At 38.0% G+C, this 10,902-nt stretch overlaps 2 protein-coding genes across 3 annotated transcripts; both read left to right on the top strand.

Annotated features, from left to right (window-relative positions):
• The first annotated feature begins 415 nt into the window (after positions 1-415).
• Positions 416-10,889, top strand: gra (granulito). Of its 2 annotated transcripts, XM_079240423.1 has the most exons (8): positions 428-519; positions 5,040-5,170; positions 7,402-7,480; positions 7,578-7,627; positions 7,766-7,823; positions 7,938-8,044; positions 8,137-8,195; positions 9,857-10,886. In XM_079240423.1, the coding sequence occupies exons 3-8, from the start codon at positions 7,402-7,404 to the stop codon at positions 9,882-9,884; spliced, it is 381 nt and encodes a 126-aa protein (XP_079096549.1). In that variant the 5' UTR covers positions 428-519; positions 5,040-5,170; the 3' UTR covers positions 9,885-10,886. The 2 variants fall into 2 exon arrangements, with proteins under 2 accessions (XP_079096550.1, XP_079096549.1); XM_079240424.1 differs by lacking the exon at positions 5,040-5,170 and having other exon boundaries at positions 416-519; positions 9,857-10,889.
• Positions 1,130-4,820, top strand: rbm12bb (RNA binding motif protein 12Bb). Its single transcript, XM_079240418.1, has one exon. It carries the CDS (start codon positions 2,828-2,830, stop codon positions 4,745-4,747), a length of 1,920 nt encoding a protein of 639 aa, XP_079096544.1. The 5' UTR covers positions 1,130-2,827; the 3' UTR covers positions 4,748-4,820.
• Positions 10,890-10,902: the final 13 nt, after the last annotated feature.

The following is a 10,902-nucleotide window of genomic DNA, read 5'->3' as shown; positions in this document are numbered from 1 at the left end:
TCTTCCTTAGTTCCTTAGTCTGTTTTATAACTTAATGTTCTCGAGACCCTGGCACACCCAGAATATCTTTATAGAATCCAGAAATCTGAATGTGGAAAAAGTGTTTGACTGGGGTATAACATTTAAAGTAAAAAGCCGTATTTTTATTTGATCTTGAACTGGATGGAAAACCCCTGAAATGTGTTTTTACAAACTATCAATATCATGGACAAAATGCCACACATTGAACATGGGGGAGGAGGCTGAGGCTCTTATTCAGTAAGAAGGAGTACATTCACCTTTATATTTACATGAAATAGCATTAATACCCAGAATAACTGAGGCCATGGTATTTTACATGGTGGTGGTATGATAGATGGCAGCCTGCTGTTTTTATGTGACTTGCACCCTGATATTGTGCCAACGAAGAAGAAGAGGAAGCAGCTTCCGCTAAGACCTAGAACAGCGACCTGCATTTAGGAACGACAATATTCGCCCGTACTGTTGATATTTCACAAGAGTCTGTTTTTTGTCACTTGTGTAAGTTTGTCCGATGGTTACATAGCTAATTTGTGGCATGACATTTTTTCGGAATATACTGCTGTTTCTGCTGGTCAATTCAGACCGTTTATTGAGCTAATGCTACAACAGGCTAGGCTAGTTGACAAGCTAACGTTAGCTAACCTCGTCATTGTCGCGTGCCTCATTGGAGCTACAGAAACCTTTTCTGTCCGCCTTGCTAACTAACAAAAATAACAGTATAAATTTCGTCGAGCACAACCCAACGACCATTTCAGACTCTGTTAGTCTCGCCACTAAATAACGTTGTAGTGGGTGATGTTTTATCAGCATGATTTGATTACTTTTCCGAAAAATGGCCCAACAGCTGCGTGCCTAGTGATGTTCTGCTGTTTTGGTTAGCTTCACATCGCTTCGTTAGAATATATATATATATATATATATGAATATATATATATATATATATATATATATATATATATATATATATATATATATGTGTGTGTGTGTGTGTGTGTGTTTGTTTTGTGGATACAGCTAATTGCGTGGATTGAATACATTTGTCACGGTTTTTTTTTTTTTTTTTCTTTTTGAGTAAAACTTCGGATGACCAATTGTGTTAGTTCTGTGTTTTGAATGTGGTTTAAATGCAATATTACACCTGCTGATATGGAATGAATTTAATACAAGAAGGAACCAGAAACCCCAGGTTTTCTATTCCCAGCGGTGGCCCGAGGATGGAACATTTTTGGAAACAATAATGGAGCATCTAAACTTTAAAGTAATACAGCAACGGAGTGGAAGAAAACCTTAAAGTGAAACATCATCTTCATTCTGTTCGTGGGATTTTCCTTTTTGTTTAACAGACATTTTCAGAAACGTGGCATGCAACATAGAGCAGCCTGTCAAGACAATGGAAGAAATCTGTCCTACAAATACTTCCAATGCTGGACTGAGGGAATATGAATATATGCCATGAAATTAGTGAAAGCCCAGAGAAGTGGAATTATGATGACTGCCTTTTGCTGTGAAGCACTGATATTCTTGTTGGCCAAATTGGCATTGAACCATTGATGTTTAGCATGGCAGAGCATTCTTTCATGTTAAGTTATAGTGGAGTGACTGCATTCCTACTGCAGAAAGAAGCACATTGTGCAGCTGTTTAAAAATGCACTTGTTTGGTTACTGACTGGAGTTGGTATGAGTTGACATTTTGTGTAGTGCATAGAGGTTGTGTGCCATGGGTCAAACAGCACAAAGCTATTTGCTTATATTTTGATTAATTGGTTAATTAAGGATGAGTGTTGATCACATATCGCTGTGCCAAGAACTTGTGCTACAGAACTAGCATATTTCCTCAAATCATTAGTCCAGCGCACCTGAGTAACAGGATTCCTATGTTAATTTTTCATCATGGATTTCATAACAAGGACTTTGATGTGGTCAGGGGCAATGGAGAGTTTGATGTGAAAAATTCACAGGTTTTGTTTGCTTTGGTTTGGTGATGCTGGTTTTCTATTTGGGAAATCAAGTTTTGTATGTAGGATTCGGTAAAACAATGCTGCACGTGTACATTTTTGCAATGGAGAAATCCAGTGGAGGTTCTGTAGCTTGAACATGCAAAATCCCAGATATGGTCTCTTGTGTGCATTTGGACACTTTTCAGTTATCGGATATTATGGGAGACCAGCAGTGGATAATGGACATGCCTGGTACGGACTCTCCTAGTATGTGAGAAGACGGCATTTCTTGTTTCGGTGTCATTGCAAGTGAAGCTCTTGGTGATGGTCAGCTTGAGGTGCCTGTGACATGTGGAATTACCTTGGTTGGAACCTAAATGCTAACAAGACAAACATCAACTGCTGTTGACATGGACAAACTGTACAAGAAGAAGAACTGCCTTTTCCAAGATTGAGTTTTTAAGGACTGGATCTATGATGGATCATCAAGACTGTTCAATTCTGAAGATCCGTTTCTTTTGAACACTTTTTTTTTTTTCTTTGCTAAATAAGTGGGACTACTCTTTTTCTTTTGTACACTTTTTTGCCCACCAAAGTGAAAATAGAGCATAGATGCATTAACTTAATGTTTGCTGAGATTTCCTCAGTGGAGCATGAGCTGTGGTTTTTGATGTTACATTTGTCTCTTCCAGTTTACATTTGTAGTCCTGTGTGTTTTTGAAGGTGGCTTTTGTGGATCTGCGTTTCAGATTTCCTGGTGATTTTATAGAAATTGGGGGAAACTGATGCAGAGCTGGTGACGCTCTTTGGGCAATAATGTTGTTTTTTTGCCATCTTTTGTCTACAGGTGCTGTTGTTTGTGCTTCAGCATGGCAGTCGTCATCCGTTTACAGGGACTGGAAATCACTGCAGGTTCTGAGGATATTCGGAAGTTCTTCACTGGCCTCAAAATTCCAGATGGAGGAGTGCATATAATTGGTGGGGAGCTAGAGGAGGCGTTTATTATCTTTGCTTCGGATGAAGATGCGAGAAGGGCCATGACACGGTCAGGGGGCCTCATTAGAGGTTCACCTGTTACATTGCTACTTAGTAGTAAAGCAGAACTGCAGAATGTACTTGAGTTAACAACACAAAATGTGGAACTGGACCAGAGGAGGCAGTCTGTAGACAATGCAAGACATGCTCGAAGAACTTTGGACCCGCCGGTGGGAAGGACGTCAAGTAGCCGATCGGGTTATAGCTCTCCTTTTCAACATCAAAAGGCTTCAAATGCAGAAGGCTTCTTTGGTTTGTTTCTAAATGGGCTGCCTTTCTCTGTGACCGAGGAGGAAATCCGTGACTTTTTTGGTGGTTTACAGGTTACGGAAATTGTCTTAGTGAAAAATTACAAAGGACAGAACAATGGAAAGGGTTTTGTCAATTTTTTAACCAGGAAGGATTCACTCGAAGCTTTGAAAAAGGATAGAGAATACATTGGGTCACGGTATATTGAGGTTCTTGAAACAACAACGAATGATTGGTTCCGGGCTGCTGGCAGAATGCCCACGATGGTAAACACAGAGGACACATTTGAAAGAGGGAGATCACCTATTCATAGCCAAAGAAATCCACAGTATCACGCAAGATCACGATCACCTGTGACCCAGAGGCATATTGCTCCTTTGGATGAAGAGTACTGTGTGATGTTGGATAATCTGCCTTTTGCAGTTGAAACAAGAGATATAAAACAACTTTTCCATAACGCAAAGCTTGAGAATGACCAGATCCTGCATTTAACTGACAGTGATGGGAAAAAAACGAGATCTGCGTTTGTACTGTTCAAGAGTCTCCATGACTATTCTGAGGCCTTAAGTCAAGAGAAAAGACTATTTTTCAATCGATGGGTTTATACCCGACCAACCTCCAGGGAGACCATGCTCAGCCTTCTGGAATCTAAGAGTTCAGCTAAGGAGCCTCCGAGAAACCCTAAAAGGTCTAGGGAAAGACCTCCATCTTACCCAGGAGATGATTTTGACTCTGAGAAACTCTGTGTGTTTTTGAGGAACCTGCCATGTGATGTACGGAAAGTTGAGATCATTGACTTCTTTCATGGCTTTGATGTCACAGAGGACAAGGTATGGGTGCTGCATGACCATAAAGGTGCTGGAGTTGGACAGGCTTTGGTTCTCTTTGGGTCTGAGGCAGAGGCTAGGGAGGCACTCCCTCTCGATGGACAGCGGTTTCTTGGGTCGGAAGTAAAAATGAAGTGTATTTCACGTTCACAAATGAAGCAGTTGGCTGCTGAAACACCGGCAATGCAAGAGCCACTGGCAAGAGAAGAGCGGTACTCGAGTAGGCGCAGCAGGAGCAGAGAGTCATCCAGTCGCCCTGGTAACACTTTTTACTCTGATTTAAGGAGTCCCAAGGATGGAAATGTCCCATCAACTTATTCACAGGGCCACTTCCGTAGAGGTGATGATCATGACCCTCAGGCTGCACAACCTCGTTCTTCACGAAACAGGGATAATGGAGTACGTGGCAGCTTTGGCCCTCCCAAACAGCATTTTGATGGTCCCACCTGCGTACAGTTAGTTAACCTACCATTCCAAATCAAAAGTGAAGAAATCTATGATTTCTGTTACGGCTATCGCATCATACCTGGATCTGTTTCTCTTCAATATGACCAGAGTGGAAAGCCTAAAGGTTCAGCAACTTTGGTATTTGAGTCTCGTCAGGAGGCTCAGACTGCAATTCGGGAGCTAAGCGGAAGACCAATAGGTCCAAGAAAAATACAGCTGATGCTTGTGTAAAACTGACATGATGGTCAATATATTGATGCTGTTCTGATTTAATGCATGTATCAAATGCAAATGCCTTTTTTGGGGTGGGGGGGTTCTGTATAACATAACTTGTGATTCTTGCTATAAGTAATAAGTTCTTCAGTGAAAATTTGGGTTTTTATTTTGTGAATATTATGATTTTTAAAAAATTAAAAATTGACCAAGACAATAAAGTGCTTTCTTTTCTTCATATATTTTTCACCAAAGCCCAAAACTTTTGTTTATTTATTTATTTATTTATTTGTTTTTTGGTTTTTTACAGTTGCCAGACACAGGTCAATTTTGGATGGATAGGTGATAAAGCAACTCTGCCAGTGGGAGACTGCAGCATCGCAAAGCATGACGCTTGTTTGTCTACCTGACCACTAATTGAGTTCGAATACCTACTGTGATGTTAGTGAATCAAATCAGTTACTACTTTGGTGTCTGTTTTACAGGAAAAAAAAGGTGTTTAGAACCTACACTGCTTTTTGTTTTGGAAATACAGCTATTTATTTAGACAGCTATAGTCAATGGCTTTTAACGAGGGATTATGTTAATTTATAGTTATATAATTATAATATAAATATAATTAAATCAATAACAGACTTCATATATTTCAGATCTTGATCTCACCTGTTCCCTATGATAGATCAATGGATCAAAACCTGCCAGTGGGAGCAGTTTCATCCAACTTTTCTCCTGAACTGCAGCGATTAAGATGCATTCCAGAAGACTGGTTAAACTAGAATGAAAATTGAAAAAGCTACTAGTATAGTACAGTTTACCCTATGAAAGATAATGATTAACGTGATCACGTATCTGATGGATCTTGGAGCTTAGATCATTAAAGTGGGCAGCTTCCAAATTTATTTTCTAATAAATTTAGATGATCTTCAAAAAATGATGGGTTTCAACATTAAGCAGGTTTTGTCAAGGTGTACATTAGAAAAAAAGATAATTTGAGCGCATTGAAAAAATATATAAACTACATATAGCCTGAAGCAAAAGGGGGAAACTTGATAGTGTTTTAATCCTTTGAGTATTTGAATTAGTTTATAAATTAGTCTCCTTTAAAATGAGGTATAACTCAGAATCATGCTTCTTTTGTATAAAACAACACAACTAAATGTGTTCATACCATCCCCAAGAATTTACTTCAGATATCCTGTTGGAATTCATAAGTTTCTAAGTGCTGACAGGTGTATGCCAGTCACAACTGTATGGCTGACACTGAAATTAGATACTGCAGCAAGTGGCAATCTGACATTTCCATAATTACTCCATCCTCCAGAATGCCTGCTTCCCCACACAGCTAGGATGTAGAATATTGCAGAGGATTATGACATTTTGGGGATGTATCACTCGCGCGTCTGCCTGTCTTGTTCAGTTCACCTCGATGTAAAGCCAAAGCGATTAAAATCAGACTCTCCAACAATTTATAATATAACGGAAGTTGGTTTTTTAATTGAGAGAAATAAACTTAAAAATTACACACTACTTTTTATATGGTAAGTTCAGTAAGAAAGACCCATACTCTTAAGTGATTCTATGGTTGCCTAATGTAGCTAAATTTGAGAACAATTTCCCTCACAGGACAAATAAACCAGAGTGCTCCAATCTTACTAAAAGGCACTGAGATAAACTACCCGTGTTCAGTTCACCGTTTTTATTTTGAACGTTGGAGACCGGAAGTTGTGATTTCGCTGTAAAAGCCAGTGAGGTGAGCAGGCAGAAAACCACGCCGACGGAGTCTAATGAAGCAAGAGGTAAATAATTAAGCTGCGTGTATTCACTTTTAATTGAGGAAACAACTCTCCAAAGGCAGACGAGCACCTGCAACAAGATTATTGTGCTAGAAGGTGTCCATAAAAATAGTTTGACAAAGTTTAAAGTTGTGCATCAAGTAGTTTGAACTAGTTTATTATATCAGTTTAGTTTCTTTTATCAGATTAAATTTGTTTTTAATGAACGATAAGATATTTAGATAAAGTCCAAATGGTGACCGTTAAATAAACAGTGATCCTCACTTGTTAGTTAACCGCTACTGTTAACGTTAGCTGCGTGCCTGTCAACCCCCTCCCTGCCCTTCACTTTACACACATCCCTGCCACGACACGCTGGATGATGTGGGAAAAGATCTCATCAGATTTAAAACAGAGTTGTTTCGCTAATGCGTTTCTTAAACGAACATATTTTCATGAAGATGTTTCTACTGTGGATATTTAGATGATAACATTAATAAGTTTACTGTCTTTCTTTTCAATTTAAGCTAACAGCCCAAACGCTCCAGCATCCTTTAAAACTCGCTGTTTGCTAGCTGTGTAGCTACAGACTGAACAGACTCACTTTCTGTAGTGGTCGTCTCATGATACATAACACAATTTATGTGATTTATTTTTACTTAAGTTGACCACTAATAAACCTGATTTGTTAAATACTTTTCTCTGTTGAAAAATAACTGCCTGTATGATGAAAATAAAAGTTTAAGTTGCTAGAATTTGTAAGTAACGCCGATTGTCTCTACACACAAAAATAAATGTGTTAAAATGTATTCCTAATATCAGCTGTACCAACATAATGTTACTGCAAAAGCTGAACACGGAAAGCTTATTATGTATCTGATTCTCATGGACTGACATCAGATGGAGGTATCAAGGAGAAGAGTGCTACTGAAACACCTGGAGCCAGCCAGACCCCTGCGCCGCTTCCTTCATGATGCTGGTAAGAGCTCAACAGTATGTGGTCAAGTCATAGTTTGTCATTCATTCTGTTCACTTTAACCAGTGTTCATACAAAAAAAATCTGTCACTTTACTTAGAGCCAAATATCAATACTACTGCATGTGCACAGATGCTGAAGGAGCAGGAGGTAAGACATCCTATGTTTGATATATTATTAAAGCAACTTTTTAACATTACTTGTCCCTTTTCAGATGATATTGAATAATAAAGTTAACTTAGACAAGATTATTTTTTAAATTTCTTTTTCAAAATCTGTGCTTAACAGGCAAATGTTGGCATAGAGCAGTTCTACAAAATTGTCAACCTTTGCAAGCCAAATAAAGGTAAGAAACATGTCACAAAATTCACCAAAGCTACTTAAAATATATGTTGGTGTTTATTTTAAGTTGTGAGGTTATTACAGTGATGACATGCTATCATGTTTATCTTATATATAGCCAGAATATCTTACACAAGGGATTTTCTGATCCATCTGGCCAGCTGCCCTGAGGCCAAGAAGAGACCCAAATACTTACCAGAGCACCCCATTGTGTTATGTGAGGCGGTAAGTCCAGCCTGTTACTTTCTTTGATAGCATGGTTGTTAACTGTTCAAAATAATTGCTGTTCAAAACTAATAATTTGATTTTATCATCAGAGAGATCCTGGGCTACTTGAACTTGGAGAAGTAAGGTGGAATGGCGAAAAAGAGAACATGTGAGTACAGTGTGATATAAATGTCAGCGTGACTTCATCAAGCCACAGATAGACCATTTAAAATATGCTTTGGATTAAGTATAGTTTACTTTAGGAAGATTTTAGCTTGTTCTTTTATGACAAGTTTCAAGACCTGAACTAATACAGTGATCCTCAATCCAGGTACTTGAGGACCAGTGTCCTGCAGGTTTTCAAAGCTTCCCAGCTGCAACACAACTTATTTAAATCAGTGTGTATTTAGCAGACATATGCAGAGCTTGTCTAAGTAAGTGTGGTGTGTTCCAGCAGGGACTCTAGGAAAACCTGCAGGACACTGAGCCTTGAGGGCCAGGATTGAGGATCCTTGCTTTAGAGCACAGGCGTCGAATTCCAGTCCTCGAGGGCCGGTATAATGAAGTTTGTTTTTTTTTGGTCTCCATGCTCCAACACACCAGACCAAAACTTAAAAACAGGTTGACAAGAAGTTGCTGGATGCATTTGATTTGAATCAGCTGCATTGGTAGAGGGAAACAACAAAAACCTGCCGGATACCGGCCCTCGAAGACTGGAGTTTGACACCCCTGCTTTAGAGGATGAAATCCCAGCATTTAAATTTCAGATATCAGAAATCTGAAATGCGTTTAGCAAAAAGAACTTCTAACTTGAAAACCTTTCTCACACAAGATTCTTAACAGCAATGATTTTAATAGTCTACTACAGACTGGATGACATTCAGTCAGTCATTCATTCATTGATGTTCCTACAGTGATGCCCATTGCTTCATTTATACCAGTGTTTCTCAGTTCTGATCCTCAGGCTCCCCTGCCTGTTTTAGACATGATCCTCCTCCAAAGCACCTGAGTCAGATTATTGAACTTCCTCATCAAGTTCTTTGCAGCCTGTTAACGAGCTCTTTATTTCAGTCAGCTGTGTTAAGGTAGGGTTCCCTGTAAAACATACAGTGCAGGGGGTCCTGAGGACCGGAACTGAGAAACACTGATGTATACAAACTTGAAATAGTGACTGTAACACATCCAATACATATATACAGTACATAGTATTTGTCAATATTGTCCCGTGCATCATATCCAGTGAAATAATATAATAAAATCAGAGTCCTTGGTGTCAGAATTCAACAATAGCTTGTTATATTTCTCAGTTATTTTAAATTAAAGAATATTGCTAATCAAACAATTGAAACAACCCGGATTCTTCATTGCACACATTTTAATCTCTTACAGTAAGGCTTAGTCATTTTCAGCTCAAGGAAAGCATTCTTTTACTTAGTAAGTAATGTCTCCACCATTGTCCCTGTGCATGTCTGGCAAATATTAATAGTATTTTTAAAAAAAAAAAAAAAAAACCCTGACAATAATCATAGGTATCATTTTTATTATTGAGGCAATTGTTCTATCTTCATCTCTTATGCCCACCCAGAAAAATCTTTTAACATTCAGATATAAATGCACAAAGCTTGAAAGGGTTTATATCATGTATTCAGTGCAGTTTGTAGCTAATTTAAAATTTTCAGCCACAGAACCAAAATGACTATGTTTTCAGAAATAATTAGGAAGTTTTATGTAGCAGTTAAAAACAGACTGCAGTAATTAATACAACTAAAAATAAGTAAATAAAGGGAAGTCACTGACAAACATTATGTTTCTCAACTTTTCTTCTTTTAGGATGGTACAAGAACTTCATTCGCCTTGAGGAATTTGCACAGGTCTTGCTGTGTACTGCAAAGAGTGTTGTTGATTGTGTTATATATGCTATTCTTTAATTTATACTAACTTATGTCATTTAAATTTGCATGTTTGCATGTCTGACAAGCATCTGACTTTGATTTTTTTTCTTTTGCTAATGCTTTCTGCTGTGTTAAATATTTTATATTGTGTAAAAAAAGAGCAAGCTAAGACAAGGTGCAAATATTTCCTCAGGAGTTGATAGGGATAACTTAAATAATGTTGCATATCAGAATTGACATCTACCCAGCTGATATAAATAGGTAACAGAAATGACTGACATTGTTTCTGTGTGTGTGTTTGTGTGTGTATGATGCATACATAGAAACAGTTGTTTGCAAATATTTCCAAATAAAACGATAAAGTGGTGGAGCTTTACAGGTTGTATTGTTATTACTGTATGATATAGGATAGTGTCAGAAAGAATGAATATTGTCTCACTTTGCGAAGTCATGCTCTGCAATAACTCCCACATTACTCTCACATTCCCACAGCTTAAATGTTTTATATTCACCTTTTTATGATGATTATTTTTAAAAATGGGCATTTATGTACTCAACTTTGCAGTTCAAGTGTTAAACAGGTAAAATAGCTGTATAATCGGTAATTATTATTGAACCACAAGTTATTTATGTTCAGCTTTATTTTAGCAGCAAGTAAAGGAATGAGCATACACATATGTTAAAAAATGCAATTCTGATAGTGGACATTTAGTCTGGAGTAAATTAATTTTATTTTTTTGAAAGAATACTACCTCTGAAAGCAGTGGCAATGAGTTCGACGTGTATACACCACTGGCAAATATTACAGGCGAATGTAGATAATTTTTTCTGAATTCTTATCAGAAAATCTTATCGTGTCTTCATTGCTTTATCAGCACATGCTGCAATCCCCTCACCAGATACCTGTGACTTGCTGTACATCTGCCATTTAGTCACATATGTACGTGACGGAAACCGAGCTGCTCAGCTTTATCCAATGGGTGG

Source organism: Telmatherina bonti (genome assembly GCF_933228915.1).
Source record: "Telmatherina bonti genome assembly, chromosome: 5".
Classification (NCBI taxonomy): Eukaryota; Metazoa; Chordata; class Actinopteri; order Atheriniformes; family Telmatherinidae; genus Telmatherina; species Telmatherina bonti.
This window is presented reverse-complemented; position numbering and strand designations above follow the sequence as displayed.